This window comes from Nicotiana tabacum, chromosome 22 (assembly GCF_000715075.1).
Source record: "Nicotiana tabacum cultivar K326 chromosome 22, ASM71507v2, whole genome shotgun sequence".
Taxonomy (NCBI): domain Eukaryota; kingdom Viridiplantae; phylum Streptophyta; class Magnoliopsida; order Solanales; family Solanaceae; genus Nicotiana; species Nicotiana tabacum.
The window spans coordinates 188,859,650-188,878,382 of record NC_134101.1 but is presented as its reverse complement, the minus strand read 5'-3'; the positions used below and the strand labels follow the sequence as shown (position 1 = coordinate 188,878,382).

General features: G+C 37.1%; 1 protein-coding gene across 4 annotated transcripts in view; it reads right to left on the bottom strand.

Moving 5' to 3' along the window:
• Positions 1–868: 868 nt before the first annotated feature.
• Positions 869–18,733, bottom strand: part of LOC107825691 (uncharacterized) — a 46,518-nt gene continuing 28,653 nt past the window's right edge. For 2 of the 4 annotated variants that reach the window (XM_075245104.1, XM_075245106.1), the window contains exons 17-28: positions 12,473–12,611; positions 11,830–11,934; positions 11,336–11,420; positions 11,144–11,219; positions 4,605–4,790; positions 4,372–4,482; positions 3,308–3,469; positions 3,063–3,221; positions 2,607–2,837; positions 2,284–2,448; positions 1,824–1,921; positions 869–1,734 (exon numbers count right to left, since the gene is read on the bottom strand). In XM_075245104.1, coding sequence (XP_075101205.1) covers positions 1,203–1,734; positions 1,824–1,921; positions 2,284–2,448; positions 2,607–2,837; positions 3,063–3,221; positions 3,308–3,469; positions 4,372–4,482; positions 4,605–4,790; positions 11,144–11,219; positions 11,336–11,420; positions 11,830–11,934; positions 12,473–12,611 — 2,049 coding nt within the window. In that variant the 3' untranslated portion in view covers positions 869–1,202. The remainder of the gene's footprint in view (positions 1,735–1,823; positions 1,922–2,283; positions 2,449–2,606; positions 2,838–3,062; positions 3,222–3,307; positions 3,470–4,371; positions 4,483–4,604; positions 4,791–11,143; positions 11,220–11,335; positions 11,421–11,829; positions 11,935–12,472; positions 12,612–18,733) is intronic. The other 2 variants (XM_075245105.1, XM_075245107.1) reach the window with 1 other exon arrangement.

The following is an 18,733-nucleotide window of genomic DNA, read 5'->3' as shown; positions in this document are numbered from 1 at the left end:
CAGAGAAGTTTGAATGTACAACAAAGCTAACTACAAAACAAATTAATAAGGCAAGTTTAAAAAACATACAATAGGTTTCGGAATTACGGACTTACTAATGATTATGTCTAAACTAGTTCAAGAGGTTTTAAACCTATGGTGGAGACTTACGAATGATTGTCTCCACTAGTTCAAGTTAGTGGTTGTAGACAAAGATTTTGACTCTTGAATCGCAAAGACAAGAAAATGGATGCGATGAACTCAAAAAATATGACAAACATCCTTTGTTACGTGTCAAGTAAAAATTAAAATCTAAGAGCTAATGCTTAATCTTTAAAAAATTGTAAATTATTGATCTTTATACACCTTTAATGAGAGGATTTTGATTTAACTCCAAGAAAAATGATTTTAAGTTTCGGTGAAGAAGAATCCTGATCTTGAGTTTGAATTACCAGCTAAACTTCTATTCTATAGAGTTTTCTCAAACTTGTCTGCAACTTCTTAGGTGTCCTTGCTAGTTTCTCTAGGACCCTATGACATATTCTTAATTTGTATAGGTTTTATATTTAATCCACATAAATGTTGTAGCCTATTTCGCAACCTTTATTCAATAGATGAATAACTTGTGTTGGTTTTAATTAATTGTAGAAGCGAATTACCAAAGGAGTCCGTAATTTGACTTGAAACAAGTTTAGTGTAACAATGACCATATGATAAATTTACTACACAACGCTGATACATTTACAAGGATAACGCATGTTTATTTAAGCAGTTGTGTAAAGCATAAACCCTTTTATATTAGTAAGCAACCACGTAGGTTGACTAAAAAATTGAACAGAGATGAAACGTAGTCATGGCGAAAAGTTATAATAATTTGTTCAAAGTATAAATATGAAAACTCAGTTACAAATAACAGTATGCAAGTGTCAAGAAACTAAATTTTCCATCTTCCAAAGAAGAAGAAGAAGAAGAAACTAAATTTTCATCGTCCAAATTCTTAAACCACAAAATGGGTGGATTACAAGCTGGTCCCGTATTTGGTCCCAAGAGGCTGAAACAAATTAGATTTGTATCCTACTGCTCAGTCAAAATTTTGTTTTATTTTGTTCCATAGTGACGTTTCTATTTCTGTGTAAATACAAGAACACAATTTACAACTTACAAAATCATTGCAGGCTGATTGCCTCTTCTCAAATACACTATAACCCGAGCTCTCAATCTTGTTAAAGCACTGTTATGTAGAATGGATGTCCCTGACATGTTCCCGACAAAGCTCTCGATTTGTCTCCATTGTTCCCTTGATAACTCGGGGATGAAAAACTCCAGTGCAACGAATAGTTTGATAGATCAAATGTGCCGGGTGAGAACACACAAATTTCAACAGGAATTTCCCTAAAAGATAACGGCTCGAGTGCAAAATGAGTGGAGCTTGAAGCTGACCAAATAAATGGTGGAACTGTGTCAGACGACGTTGGCTTCACGACTCGAGCTCCCAGGACATCGGATGTGATTTTGATGTCATTCGACAGTGACAAATCGTGCCAGCCTACTTCATTTCCAGGAGCTGCAGATGCATTGCCTGATGAGCTGAAGCTGACTGCAGAATCAGAGGGATTACAGCGAATGGACACAACATCATCAGAGGAATTATGGACAACTATTCTTAGTGTAATCGCACAGAAAGGTTCCTTAAAGTCATGTTTCACAGTTCGGGGGCCATCCATTGTCCACCATATTGGGCTACTGGTCCTGACACTGTAAGACGAAAAACCAAGATCATATCCATAAAAAGTGAGATACATGCATGCGTACATATATTTACCATTTCATCTCAGAACACTTGCCTGCAGTGACAACTGTGATGTGAGAAAATATTTGCACATTGATTCTCCTCACTTTGTGATCTAGATACCAATATAAAGTCTACTGTGTCTTCATGCTCCTAACCAATTCAATAAAAAGAAATGTTTAAGTACAGCGTTAAGGCATAGTAAGGGACTATACATCCACTTCCCGATCATAAATATAAAAGCCAAGTGAACTCAGAAATACAATAATAGGACAAATTTATTTCTCGGAACCACAGAGCAATCAGAAGTATCAATCATTCCAAGTTCCACCTGTCCATTTTGTACTCTAGCAGCTGTTTATAGTTCAACTACCACTACAAGCCCTAGAACCAGGAATATATACCACAGTGAAGGGCCAGGAAAGATGATGAAATAATTTATTCTTAATCAGTATTGATGACAATTTAAATACTTCCCCTAATTACTGAGGAACACAGCAAAATAATGAATGAACCTGATCCAACATTCTCTGATGTACTCTTTCATAATGGTGAAATTCTGACAAGGGAGAGTTGTATAGATCAAAAAGCACTTCACTGCCACGAAGCAAATTGACGTCTGCCTTCTCCAGAGGGCGAAGAGAAGAAACAGAGTCTTCATCAGTTACCGATCTACAATTCTGTTAGCAAAAATGAATTCCATTATATAAAGCAAAAGCAACTATTTGATAGGTTAAAAAAAAATTAATCCCAATATCAGATAGGGGATATATCTGGAAAGCTGAAGTTGGACTGCGTCAAATTAGTAAACAAACCAAGGAAATGCTCCATTTCTAACCTTGAGCTTGAAAAACCATGAAATTGCTTGACCAGCAAGTAGAGAATCTGAAGGGAGGACCTTGGTTGGTTCGAGCAATGATATCTCCCATTCATTTCCAACAGATGACAATTGGTGAACCTGAAAGCCTTTTGAGCTAGACCTATTGACAATATCCATTCGGACAAGGAACTCCCGCAGTCTAGATGGACGAGGACTGATTTGGAAAGAAACATCCAAAGATGGTAGTACCTATAAAATGATATATTAGATACTTCACACCAAGGAAAATATTCCAAATACTTGTAAGAGAATTTTGGAAAAGCATCTCATACTCCTGATCAATGCACACACCAGCTGAGAAGACTAAAAAACAGTAAATCTAATAATACTTGCTCAGATTGTGATACTAGTCTCAACTGGCAACATTAGTAACAAATCTACACAATCAATATCTAGCAAATAACAGGTATCAACCTCTATATTGAAGTGCAAGCGTAAGGTACGATATGTCATAACACTTGATATGTCTCCCATCTCGTAGTATACTGCTAAATGTAAGGATATCTTTCCGGGAGCTGCAGCCCTAAGCCAGAGAGGCCATGAGATTGGAGCTCCATCTGCAATTGCTGTGTCCTAGAAAACAAAATAAAAGACATAAAAGATAGGGATCTGATCCCAGCTTAAAAAGTAGATGGCTGACATCTTTAGCCCACACTGACCTCAGGAAACAGAAAAATGCCATCTGTTACTTTATCAGTCTTTGACCTCAAGGAACTGTGTCTTGAATTTTTCCTTTCCAAGCAAGCAGGAAACTGAACTTCCAAATCTTTCTTGTGTCCAATTTGGAGAAATCTTGGTGGACTGACCTTCATCTTTAACTTCTGCCAGGACATTACAGCTATCATCATTAGAACTAGAAATTTTTCTAACCTCAATCCAATATGATGCTCCAAATTGATATTGCTAGTTTAACAACCATATATGCTAGTTCATCTTTCATGCAATAAAATGCATGTATACATTTAGAATACACAGGTGGCTTAATTTATATGTATCTAAAAACATTGATGTCGGTGACTATGCGTTAATTTGGTGAATCAGACCCTGTAACCTATTCGCTTGTAGTAGGGCAGATTCTTATTAAGACATATCAGGTGCTTAACCTAGAAATATATTAGGTGGTCACAATAGCAATTGAAGCTATGCAGTTTGGTAGATTAGCTGGTAACTCTGCTACTTGGCTTAGAAAATATATATTGTTAAATTTTATATGAAGGTGATGGCATCGAAGGAATTTTTTTTTTCCAAGAGTTGCTCTTCAGCTTCCTACTTCTTTAGCTGTAAATGCTGACAGTCTCTATGAACAAGAGAACCTCCCCTTACATTTCCAAACTTCACTGCCAGCCTTAGTTATAGTTTCAGTGATTCTGTATTTGGAAATTACTGTTTCGCGTAAAATATCCTCCAAGATAGAACAGCAAGGCAATGCATCTCTTCCAAATTTAATATAGGCCTCTGCTTCTGTGGAATCCTGCCTAATGAGCTTTCTTTGCCCAAATATTAGGGAAGGTCTGAAAACTGCCTTTTGAATCACGACCCATTTTCTGCCAATGCAACAGCACCAATTGCGCTGCTAAGATCAGCTAAGATAAGCCAATGTCTATTGAAGTGCAATCTACATCTTTATTAGTTGATCACACTTAAGGGAAAACAAAACATAGGCACATTTTCTGACATTCAGACATGAGGAAATGCTTTACATGCTGTAAAAGAAGAACCATACTTTAACCGGAATTTTAGATGGATTTTTCAACTCCAGAGTAATACACCGCAAATCCCCAACGAAAACTGTTTCGGGGAGGTGATGAATGACGCCCTCAAGCTTCGGTAGACTCTGCATACGGTCAAGTCATATAGAAATGTAAATGTGGCCATCCAAGTAAAAAAAATGCTAAAAGATATTAAACTGGCTGCATCACATGTAATAAAAGCGTAGACATCAAAGGAAGAAATCACCTTTATGACTAAGAACTTCAGGTTGTCGATTGTAGATCGTTTAGATTTCCTGTTTCCTTTCACAACTTTCTTTCTGACTAAGTCGGAATCAAAAGTACAAAATCCTGCCACAGAGCCTGACAGCTTCCATCTTATACCGACTATCCTTAGAGTACCTTCTGCTCTTGGAGTAACCGTTAGCTGTACCTGAAAGTTGAAACAGAAATATGATAATTAACATGATAGCGTGAACTATAACCACGGCACATCAGACCTGTGTTGTCAAAGGCTCATTTAAGGCGCGCTTAAGCCCTGAAGCTCAGAAAAGCTCAAGGAGGGCGCTTCGCCTCGCTTTAGTTGTGCTTCAGTGTAAGGCAAGGCGGTAAGGCATGCGCCTCATTGCCCATGAGTTCTCTCTTGAATCGAGCGGCACTAAACAACAACTATAATCAGAAATAAGTGTATTAGCTGCTAAGGGAAACATTATGAATGAATTTGTTACTTTGTTCTTGAATTACATATAAATTTTTATTTATTTCCAACATTGCGCCTTTTTTAACTAAAGCCCACACTTTAAGTGCACTTTGCGCTTAAAGCCCAAATAGACCTAGAGCGCTTTTTAGAGCTTTTCGCCTTTGACAACACTGCATCAAACTCATGCTGATACTGAAAGCAAGAAATGCGTATAAGATGCTGGAACAACAACATAGAATTGCACCCAAGGGTGCGGCCTAGTGATCAATGAAGTGGTAATAAAGGCTCTTGAGACCAGAGTTCAAATCCCAGCAAACACCAGGTGATTTTCTCCCATTTGCATATATCTTGGCGGCGCGTTTCCTGATACTTGATACTTGAACTAGGGAAGTAACAAGTTACCCCTGGATTAGACAAAATGCGCATAACCTAACCCAGACATCACAGCTAACAAGAAAACAGTGATACTTCAATCAAAGAAATGTTATCCCCCTATCCATAAACCTAGATATCGCATAGTCATCTCCAAGAAATGATATATTCCTACATAGTACGTCTGTAATAACCCTATCCTGAGCATGTTTTATTAATACAATTGCCATAAAGGATATGTATGAAGTAGTTGTCACTAGCGTGAGAAGAGTTGGAGATATACAGAGGAGTTGTTGGTAACAGTGAGTCTATACCAGGAATCAGCATTGAGCCCCTTGTTTACCCTACTTATGGATGAACTAACTAATATCATACAAGATGAGGTTACATGGTGTATGCTACTTGCAGATGATATAATGTTAATTGACGAAACAAATGAGGGTGTCAACTAAAGGCTTGAACTATAGAGAAGCACTTTAGAGAATAAGAAATTTAGAATAAGTAGAAGTAAGACAAAATACATTCATTGCAAGTTTAGCTAGTAGGAGAACGGCAAAGTTGAGGTGAAACTAGACAGGATTGCGGTGTCAAAATGCAAACAATTTAGATATCTAGACTCATTATTTAGAGAGAATGAAATGATTGATGGATATGTTACTCATAGAATTAAATTTGGGGTGGCAAAAGTAGCCCAAATCTATTTGACCCACCCAACCCACCCAGGTTTTAATGGGTTGGGCATGAGCTACTTTAGTGATGGGCTAAGCTTGGGCACAATCCAACTATACCCATTTATTTTCAGTCGCCCAAATCAGCCCATGATTTTAGCCCTAACTGACCCATGAATAGCAATTGTCCTTCTAAGGATGTGTTTGGTATGAAGAAAAATATTTATTTTCTAGAAAACGAGTGATTTTATCACTTATTTTCTCATATTTGGTTGGTGAGTGGAAAATTTTTTCGAAAAATATTTTCTAGTGTTTGGTTAGAGAGTTGAAAATACTTTTTAGGAAAATAATTTTCTATGCTGCTCTCCTCAACCCCCCTCCACCCAAATCCCCATGTTTCATGTGTCCCCCTCCCTCTCCCCCTCTTCAAATATTTTTTAAGAAAATACTCATTTTATTGAAATTAAAAGAAAAATACTTTTTTTACAACATGAAAGGAAAGTACTTTTTTGTTGAAATAAAAGAAAATATTTTTTCTACATCATTAAAAGAAAGTACTCATTTTGTGAAAAAGAAAATATTTGGCCAAAATATTTTTTCTACATCAGGAAAGAAAGTACTTATTTTGTTGAAATGAAAGAAAATACTTTTTCTACATCATAAAAAAAATATTCATTTTGTTGAAGTGAAAAAGAAAATATTCTATCTACAACATGAAAAGGAAGTACTCTACATAATATTTCTATTTAGGATGGGGATGGGAGTTTGGGGGTAGGGTGGGGGTTGGGGACTTGGGGTGGTGGGAGGTGGGCTAGGGGTGGGTGGGAAGTTCTAATTATACTACTTTTTTATTATTCTGATCTTTGTTAGTATTATAAGATAAAGAACAATAAAATTCTAAATCTAAATTGAGGAAAGAAATCATTAGGCAAGAATTGACATTTATTCCAAAACATAAGACAAGAAGCAACAGGAAAAAAGAAAAAACATCATAAACCATTCCAGAATGATATTAACGAAAAATAAAAATAAAAATCATTATTATATATGTGAGAATATTTCATATATGCTTCTTTAAAAGTTGAGAATATTGCAAAGATTTGGGTCAATTTGGGCGGGTTGGGTTACAACTCATTGTTTAGCCCATCTTAACCCAAGTGAACTTTGGGCAGGGTTGGGCAATAACCCATCTAATGATTTAGATGAGTTAGCCCATCTTGACCAGCCCAAATAGCCCATTCGCCACCCCTAAATTAAACTGGATGGTTGAAATGGGGAAGTGTTGCCTAGGTGTTTTGTGATAGAGCCTACTGAAGCGAATGGTAAGTTCTACAGAACAGCAATAAGATCGGCAATATTATATGGTAGTGAACATATGGCCACTAAAAACCAGCATATCCACAAAATGAGTGTTATAGATATGGATGCTAAAATGGATGTGCGTCCATACAAGATTACATACCATTAAAAATGACTACATCTGCTAGGAGGTACAAGTAGCTACATCTGCTAGGAGGTACAAGTAGCACACATTGAGGATAAAAATAAGAGCAGGTCGCTTGAGATGGTTTCATGTCCTACATCGACCTCCAGATGCACTGATATGTAAGTGTTAAAATAGAATCCCCGATGCTCATGGATGTGTGTCCTACAGATGCCAATCGGGTAAATCTACGTGAGATGGATGTGCATCCTACAGATGCCAATCGGGTTGGGATCGGAATGCTGAAATTGAATCCGATGCTCATGGTTTCTAACTCTTGAGATGTGATTATCCACCAAAATATGAATATGATATTTGTTTTAGATTCAGAAATGAGTGACGGGAAAAAAATTTACTTTCATTACGGATTGTGACTAGTACAAGCATGTTTAAATTCTTGTCCCAACAGTCAAGGATGATTATTGGTTCAGTTTTCCACCTTAACGACAGAAAATAGGATTGATCAAATTCTATTGAGTCTAACTATAGTGATCATTTATCAACTTGCTCATTGGGTCAGTAGACTTACTCTTCACTTTCGTGTTTTACACACACAGATTTAGACCCACATATGAACAAGTAGCAGCTAGTGCTTCTAGCATCAGTGAGCCCCAATTCTTCATCGTGGGCACTAGAGTTAGCTGTTCTGTTTCTGTTCCAAACGCTTCGATTGTACAGAAATCTAGTGTAATGCTACATCTACTCACTAGTGGGTGTACTTGGGTTTAAATCGAAACGTGAGTTGTATATGTTAATTTTATGTTAATGCTTTATTACCAATATTGTGGATGGTAGCTACTTCAGTAGTTATGAGATACAGGGTTCGCCTGGTGGATTAGCCCACCGTGCCGGTCGCAGCCCTATAGAATTGGATCATGAACATCTAAATTAAAACTACTGCAAGTCCAGGGAGGAGACTTGTTTTCCCTCTAATACAAGATGTAAACCAAGATTTGTGTTTACCTATTACTCCCCCTGTCCCATTTTAGTTCCAGCTTTTTTTACCTGGGAGTCAAAGAAGTGATCTTTGATCAACATCTTTAAATATATTATGTTGTCATTTCCAAATAGGAAAAGTTTACAATTACAATTATTTTCATATGGCTTCTAAACACATAAATTATTGTCGAAAAATTTAACCCCAAATAGTTCGGAAATGAGCTGTAGTTAATTGTTTATTCTCAAGAAACAAATTAATCTATTTTTAGCAACAAATTAACTAATATCCAATATAAGACCGAAAAGCAAACAAACTGCGTGTAAATAGTGAAATGGGTCCAAAATTACGCAACGTAGAGAATATCACAAACAAAAGGGTTGGAAACTTTTCCCTGTTGTTTGGCATTTAAGTCTCCATTTGGCCCGCTTCAAACAAAATGATAAAAAGGGTTCAAAGCAATAGCATAGCTCTTTAATCTGTTTTTCCTCAGACTCCTTTCAAAAGAGAGGAACACCTGACTTGAGCAATACCACTCTAACAGGCTTGGCTGGAAGGGACTAGGGAGTATGGGAGCTTGTTTCTACCAACGACCGACTCCGGAACCTAAGCCTATAGGCTAGGCCTAGCCGAACTAATGATAGAGGCAAGACGACTTTCCAGCCAATTCCTGTAGAACATAATGAGACAGAGAATGTCTCTAAGTCTATTGAGGAAATGGAGATTGACATGACATCAACTGCGAATTCGGAAAAAACAATGCTTTCCAATCTAAAGATTCTTTAGCCCTCTTATAAATTTACATGGTCAAACAAAGTCACCCTCCCACAATCAACTCAGACACTTCGTAAACGATCATTTCCAATGTTTTAAAGGTGAAAATGAAAAAAGACGCAGCTGAATGCATAAATGCAGACCTTTCAACCTGTTAAGGTTTTTGTGCAATTGAAAGGTGATATGTCTTCTTTTTATTTTTTTTGGGAAATATTAGCAAAGACACATGATATTATACATTTAACTGCATAATTAACAATGATTTTGAAATTTAAAAGACTCTGGACAAAGGCTTTAGGTCAGCCCATAATAAGTGTCTTCAAAGAGAGAAAACTAATTATAATAGTGAAACCGCCGCTCCCATTTTCTCATTGACTTCAGTTCCCAGCAGTTGAGCAAACAGAGCATAACTCTCCGGCTTCCCCAACTCTATCTCAAATTTGTGCCCTTCTTTCCCCGCTCTCTTACACGTTTCTATCTTTTCCCTCCCTTTAATGCCTCCAGAAAATCCAACAACTCAATCTGCTATGGTTTCTTCACTGAAGTGTCCCAAGACGGACAATCCCATTACTAGAAAATGAACGTCAAAGTTTGATACTCACTTGCAAAAGAAGGTACAGATCTTTCCTCCCAACAAAGAAGGAGCAATGGCCACCAAAGAAACTACAGGCATCCTGCTAAGCATAACAGGTGCAACCTCAGCATAAAAGGAATAAACCATGGTAGACCTGTAATTTTCCACAAAACACCCTAGTGTGTCGAGTTATATAGTTGTATGAAATGGATTGTTTAAGGGCTTCCAAAGAGATCTATAAGGGTCTTGGGATACTTCCGCCTTTGCCTAAAGGTTTTGAGTTGGATGCTCAAATTCTATTGCATGGCATCATAGCCAACTTTTGGTTAGTCCATTCTCACTTATGTAAGTCCGCATCGAAGTTTACGTGTGTATGCCGAAATGAAGTTACACGTGCTGGAGGGGGTATATAAAGACCTTGGGTTACTCCACTTATTGCCTTAAGGTTTTGGGTTGAATACTCGAATTCTTTCAGACAAGTCATGGACAAAATGGCTAGTTTTTTTCAATGTTACTCGTATTCTGATTAAACCAATATCTACAGAAGAAAAACCTAAATCCTCAGTTCTTAAAGCATCATAAAACTAGATATATAGAAGTACTACACACACACACACACACAGAGTTAGGGAAAGAGGCAATCAACATACAGCAAATTACTGCTTCCTTAGCATTAAAAATACGCAAATAGAACTGGTAGTTTAATGTAAGAATGAAAAGGAAGTACTCTGTGTGTAGCTAATGCCTTGTCTGTTTGACCAGCAAACAACAGAGAGCAAGGCAATGGGCAAGTCTAGTTTATGATTTAAGCAAAAAGATTGATGAGATAAGTTTTGTTAGTAGAAAACACAATAGTGAACCCTAATTTAATTGAAAAATCAGATAGAAAAGTATTTTGGTGCTATTTGCATCTGAAATCATAATCCCCGGACCTCTAAGCTTTGGACAATTTAACTGATTAGCCATGTAAAAGGTAATGGAGAGCTTCAACAGTGGAGGAAAGGATACAAAAGTGAAGATGTAGCACTTCCTTCCATCTACTTGAATTTTGCTGAGCCCCCAAATTTACAAGCTCCAGTCTTTCATAAATAATCTCAACTGCTAGACGGTGGATGTTTATTACGCCTATGTTACTACACTAGAAACAAAAAATTATGCCATCTTTACCAGTAACAGCTTAAGCACCCCTCCCAAGTAGAACAGGGAGGACAAGAAAAAGACAAAATAAAATCTACAAGCAGCCCGATAGACATGTTCAATTACTTGTCAAAAACTCACCAGTACTGTTTCATCTTCTCCTAAGGCAACGTCAGCCTCCGATAATGTAAATAAAGATGTATCAGAAGTAAAATTCCTGAAGCATCAAACAACATGAGCAGCATGATAAGCATGTGTAAAGGGATAAAATTCGCATCCAAAAATACATAATCGAGCTGGAAAGTCGAACTCTAGAAGTTTTTACATACTTACCCACTAGTGGCCGATTTGCTTGATGTCTCACCATTTTGATCACCAATTGAATTATTCGCATCTACATCGTTCCCAATAGAACTAACTGTAATTGGGGATATTGCAATAGTCGAATTATGGGAGACGATATTTGTGAAGGAACAAACTGAAAAGGTTTGTTAATTTCATTGTCGGGTGGAAGGGAATGAAAATAAGTAATTTCTTCATCCCAAAACTCTTAAATTTATGCTTTTTGAAGGAAAATTTGACCACTGCTACAAAAAAATTACACAAAATATTTGGATATCTGAAAGCAACATGACAATTATTACAGGGGAAAATTATTTCTTTTTGACATATAAAGTTGTTAAGATTGTGGTCAAAATTCAATAAATTGGCTCTCAAAAGAAAAGGGTGAGAATTTTGGGCCAGACATGGAGTTGTAGAAAGAAGATAGCATTTTTCTTTTTCGACAATCAGAAAGAAGATGGCATTAAACTGCCTATTCTACTTACTAGGTTCAGATACTGCTGGAGAATGTTCACAAATTAGGGTAACACCAGATACTGAAACAGGTATTTGGAGTGGATTTTTGAATTCAATGGCTAACCCAATTGCCTCTGCAAAAATGAAGCAAGAATAACTCAGATAATTAGGAAATTAACAAGAAGGTAATGCAGAAAAGCAAAAAACCAATGTATGTATTGCTTGGAGAAAATCAAATTCGTAGATTTTAGGCTATTGCTAATCACCCTTACTTGTCTTGAACTTACCATTATGGCAACTACGAGTTTTACCCTCCAATACACAAATTAATTCCTATGGAATACCTATTGCTAATCCTCCACCTCCTTGTTCTTCTTCTGTACATGTTTTTTTTATCATCCTTACAAGAAAATTCCATAAATAAGAAAAATCAGACAGATCATAAGTCAGTCAAGAAATTCAGGGTATTAGATTTGATCTGGAAATTCCTGTTCAATTTTGATCCCATCTATAAATTCCAGACAATTTGACGAAATTATGCCTTTTAGATGCATTTTGCAGCCTTTCTTTTAATGACACAACAAACTCAACCATGGGTTAACAAAAGCTCATCAGCAAAAGACAGGAGTAAGACATTCAAATTTATCAATAATGAAATAGGATCTCACTTACCTCCAGCTACACAAATATTTGATTCTTTAAACTTCTTTGGCAAAATTTTAGATTGCAGTTCCAGCCAATTACTCTTACTTGACAATGTTGGAATCATGTCTTCCTCTAACGATCGCCACAGACTTTCTTTTACATGAATCTGAAGTTCCCCCCAAAAAACGGAGGAAGAACAACAACAAAGATGGTATCAGAAATTTTAAAGAACTAAAAAAATATATAAATACAAGTAAGAAAATACATAATTAAGTCCAATAACTTCGATTATGTTCAATACTTCAATTAACCCTATATATACCAGTAACAGACAACAGTCTGGCTGGAGTTGAAAAGATAAAAATACTGAACAAGAAAGACAAATAAAAAAAGTGAAGACCAGAGAAGTGTGTAATTGAGTCAAGGATTTGAAAATATGGTGTTGAACATTACGAGGTGGAATAATTGATTCAGAAGCAGGGTTTTTTCACGACATTCATGAGATGCACATCTGGAGTTGTTAATTGGGCAACTTTGAAGGCTAGAAGATTTACAGTAATTAACTGAGAAATTATACAGCGGAAAAAGCACACCCACGAAGTAATAACCAACAGCAAAAGGCAAAGAGAGGAAACCCAGCATTTGATCAAACGGTCACTATCAAAGAGATGAGCAATGATTCCTCAATCTTCACGAAGAAAACATTGAAGCAGAAGCAGTGATGAACACAAAGTAACACGTCCAATGAGGATACTAGGACACGGCATTACTAGAAAACAAAGATATTCCATGGGGCAAAACATTTTATTTTCTTTAACAATTGTAAGCAACAGGAATGTCCTAAACCAAATTAGAATATATTCCCTGGATACATAATGTTTTGGGCTTATACGTCTTAGATGCTATTATCGATTTACAACAGCAGGTTTAGAATAAATGTTGTTTTACGAACTTACCTCAGTAACTAGATGCTTGATCGTTTCATATCTTGGATAATACGATGAATAATATATTTTTTATGTTTTTCAATTTGAAAAAGTGGAAGGAAAAGACACTTCTTTTCCGGCGTAAATTAGCTCTCTGACGTCCTTCACAGAGTTTTTAATTTTAATCATCCTTTAGTGATTAATCTTAAAACTAATTCTGGTTCATTATGGGCGATAATAGGATTTACTTTGCAGCTGGAATCAAATCGTATGACATTACAAGACTCGAATCAAGAGCAGAAACTTGGTTTGAATGGGTGGAAAGGAGTCGAAATCTCATGCGCAGATCAACTTTTAGCTGGAAAACTATGGAGTGGTTGTGTTTTGTTCTTCAAGAGGCCTCAAAAGATGCTGGTACATTTGTAAGGAAATGGCAGCTAAAGGAGCAATATTCAGCATCTACAGTTCCAGGAAATACAACAAGTTTGGAAGATTTATAAGCATTGTTTCTGTCCAAGGCGATAACAGAGCAGTAACTATTATTCCAGAAGTTACATTTAATGCGGGATGGAATGAAATCGCATTTAAGATCAGGAACTTCATTAATGAAAAAAAAAAGGCCTTATATTACAAATGGTCCCAAGAAGGCAGATCCAAAAATTCCCTATGCTTCGTCTGTTAAAGTCAGTGTTTTTGAGAGCGAAGCGCAAAAAAGTGACAGGGCTCGCCTCGCTTCAAAAGCGAAGTTGAAGTAAAGCGCAATTCTTAAAATACATATAATACATATAATACAACAACAACAACCCAGTGTTATAATAATATATATATATATATACATATAACACACACACACACACACACACACACACACACACACACACACACACACACACACACACACACACACACACACACACACACACACACACACACACACACACATATATATATATATATATATATATATATATATATATATATATATATATATATATATATATAATAATTAATTTTCTAAACTGAAATACATTTTACAATTAATCAAACTGAAAATATAACATATATATAATAATTAATTTATAAACTGAAATACATATTAAAAAAATCAAATAAACTAAAATATAACATATATAAAATAATTAATTTTATAAACTGAAATACACATTAGAAAATCAAATAAACTGAAAAATATAACACATATATATAATAAGTAATTTTATAAACTAAAATACATATTAAAATTAAGAAGAATAAAAGGGGGGGAAAAAAGAAAACAGCGACTGCCCTAGCTGTGCAGACGCTGACGTTGGACCAGAAAAAGTGAAAAAGAGAAGAGAAAGAAGGAAAAAGAAAGAAAAAAAAGGAGAATCTGGACAAGAAGAAGAAAGAAAGAAGAAAGAAAAAAATAAGGAGGAGAAGAAGAATTTACCTGGACTGAGAAATGGCAGAAACCCTGGTTTTGCGATGAAGAAGAGAGAAGGCGTCTGTTTACACTCTATTTTGTCGAGGATCTGTAATAGCGAGCTTAGGGGTCTGTTTTGTATACTTTACAAACAGACCCAATTTTTTTTTTTAAAAAGAAAAGGGCCCAGCTGCGATTTTTTAACAGAAGCGATCGTTTCACTCGCTTTGTCGCCTTGTCGCTTTTTTCACTAAAGCGTGCGCTTCACACGATTGTGTCGCCTCAGGCAGTAAAAAGTGATGCCCTGTCGCTTCGCGCTTAAAGCGACGAAGCGATCGCTTTTCCAAATACTGGTTAAAGTCAGCAAATGGCAGACAAAGGAGTGCGATGAAGTCCACATTACAAATGGTCCCAACAACAGAATATTAATTTCCGGTGGTGATGTCAATACTGATGATGGTTTGCTGAGCAGATGCATTGTTGGAAGTTTTGAAGAGGGGTTGGACGAAAAACCAACTCTTGCTGATATTCGGCGGTGGTCCGTGAGCTCTTTGGAGTCGATGTTTATGAAATGGCTGGACCCAATTTTCTTTTCCAATTTCCGAACAAGCACATGGCAGAACACATCCTTAAAGGGGAATGGAGGTGGAAGCGAGCAAAAATCCATCTGGAATGGTGGTCCCCGACGGCCGGTGGTTGTTCTATCAATCAAAAAAGAGATTGGACATGGATTAGACCTATGGGTCTTCCAATGCATTTTTGGACTGAGAAAATTTTCAAAGCTATTGGAGATCTTTGTGGTGGCTGGTTGGAAACTGAGGAAGAGACCTCCTTAAAGAACCATCTCAAATGGGCAAGATTTAAAGTTAGAGGTGATGGGGAGAAAGCGTCGAAGGAAGTGGTAATAGTAGACAAGGGATTAACTTTTACTATACCGATTTGGTGTGAATCTCCGACGAGAGTGGCTGCGGGAGAAGATGACGATGGGAGAAGGAAGCAGAGTATTGATCGCTGGGTAATGAAACCCTACTTTGAAGGTATTAAAGAAGGGGATGGTCACGTGGGAACATCAAGAAACGTGCCCAGTCCAAAAACTGATAAATGGAAGGGGCACGTGTTGGTGTCTAGAGGGCTAATAATGTATTTAACTCAGGTTTTACACTGACCCATAAACCTACTTACCCCACAAAGGCTAGCTCTCAAAAGAAGCCTTTGGACTCTGTTTTAAGTGAGGAGGCTCAATTTCTAATTTCGGCCCTGTCCCTTATGCCCAATTGGAATAAAGTGGACCCATTAGTCGCGGAGATTGAAGCAAACTGTTTTATCCAGTTAATGTTGCTCAAGTTTCAGAAGAGAAAAAAAACAAAGAAAGAGAAAATTCTTTGTCTCTCCTGCAGGAGAGAGAACAACTGATGAACCAAGAAGATGGTGATAAATATGAAGATGCCATGACTAATATTGATGGTGAGGGTCTACAAACTGATGGGGTGTCTAACACCTTCCCCTCAAGGTTATTTTAAAGGTGGCTAACGGGCCGGGTTGGACCGGAACCGGACCGGCCCGGTTCATAGGGGGTCGGGTGGGCTGGGTAGGGGGGGTTAGGCCGGGGACGGAGGGGTTCGTTTGGGCAAGCGGTTAACCGGGCCCGGGTAACCCGGTTGGCATGAACAGTGCCCGAACCGGTTAACCCGGACCGGCCCAGACCGGTTAACTGTCAGAAAAAAAAATTGTACTTTCCTGCAGAGTGGGGCCCACTATCCGTTGGAAAATCAGATTTTTCATCACATATCCGTTGGATATTTTTTTTTGTACTTTATATACTTATATGGAGATTGGAGATTGGAGAAACTGAAACCCCAAATTTATATGTTTCTATGAACAAGCTAAATGAATATTTACAACAACTATATAATTATTATGCAAATGAATGTGATAATGCTGCTCGTGCTTCTGGCAATGTTAATCCCGCTATGCAATGTAGCACTTCTGCTACTGTGGATGATGAAGAAGGCCTTGATAGTTTTAATATTTTTTCTACATTTTCTAACACTCAAACCAGTAGCAGGAATATTGATGAACTTCAATTCTACTTGCAAAAGCAAAAAAAGCCTCGCACAAAGGAATTTTGTAAAAACTACAATATGGTAAAAACTGCACAGGGCAATAGATGGACAAGGGGCTTCAATGTGGCATAGATCCAAACTGACAAGTTGGAGGTTGCTCATCTTCAATATGCAAATGATACCCTCATTTTCTGTGATGCAGATGAGAACCAAGTAAAGTATTTAAGAGTTTCTTATACTTTTTGAAGCTATTTATGGGCTTCATATTAATTGGAGAAAAAGTAAAAAAATTCCAGTTAATGAAGTGCCTAAAATTCCGCTGCTGGCAAAGATTTTGGGAGGTGAAATTGGTACTATTCCAACCACGTATTTGGGGATGCCTTTGGGAGCAAAGAGCAAATCCAATGATATCTGGAATGGAGTCCCAGAAAGATGTGAGAAAAAGTTAGCAAGATGGAAATCAAATTACATTTCTATGGGTGGTAAATTGGTTCTCATTAACTCTGTGCTAGATGCTCTCCCTACATATATGTTGTCCTTATTTCCTATACCTGCAAATATAGAGAAAAGGCGGGACACCTGAAGAAGAAATTTCCCCTGGCATGAAAATAAAGAGAAGGGTTTTCATTTAGTTAAATGGAAAACTTTGACCTTCAGCAAAAAGAAGGGAGGTCTAGGGGTCAGGAACTTGAGAATGCAGAATAAAAGTCTTTTGATGAAGTGCCTTTGGAGGTTTACCAGGGAGGAACAAGCTTTGTGGGGCAAGTTGATAAAGGCTAAATATGGAAAAGGAAGGATTTTGGATGACTAAACAGGTGAACAATGCTTATGGTACCAGCTTGTGGAGAACTAGAAGGAACCTGTGACCAAATTTTGCTAACAAGCTGAAATTCAATGCAAGGGATGGCAGGAAAACTCTTTTTTGGGAAGACAACTGGTTGAGAATTGGTTGTCTTAAGAATCTTTTTCCAGACATTTATGCTCTGAATCAACAACATAGAGCTACAGTATATGAACTTTGGAGGGCACAGGCATGGAATCTCACATTCAGAAGATCTTTATATGATTGGGAGTTGCCTAGAATTACAGTTTTCTTTAACACTCTGGAGCTATGCAAAGGACTGCAGAAGGGAGAAGATACACTTGGCTGGAATCAAAATAGCAGCGGGAAGTACACAGTCAGTTCAGCCTATAAGTACCTAAACCAGGATGGAGGACAAGTCAATTTATGGCCTTGGAAACACATTTGGAGGGTTAAGATACCATATAAAGTGGCGTGTTTTTCTTGGTTATAATTAGAGAAGCTGTTTTAACACATGACAATTTGAGGAGAAGGGGAATACCAATTTGCTCGAGGTGCTACTTATGTGGTCAAGAGATAGAGACAATCAGCCATCTGTTTCTACATTGTAGAGTAACTAGTCAGTTGTGGGATTTATTCATCAACCTCAGGGGTATTAGGTGGTCAATGCCACGAAGAACATCTGAACTCTTGTCATGCTGGAATGTAGGGGGGAAGTGTACTACTTCAAACAAAGACAGATGGAAAATTGTCCCGGCAACTATTTGGTGGACAGTATGAAAAGAGAGGAATTCAAGATGCTTTGAGGATACAATTAGCTCTACTCAGAAAATTAAGATGAATTGTATTCTTCTTTTTTGTTTTTGGTGTAAAGCAGAGTACAGTAATGAATTTAGAGTCAATTTTACAAGTCCTAGACTCCTTGTAAGAAGTGCAAAGATTGTAATAATGAGCCTTGTAGGTTTTTGTAAACTTATCTTTTGGCTTCCAGCACAAGCTTTGTGCTGAAGATTGATTATTGATTATTATACTAATACATGTTACATTGTCAAAAAAAAATTGAAAAAGTGGAAAAGAACATTAGTTGATACATAT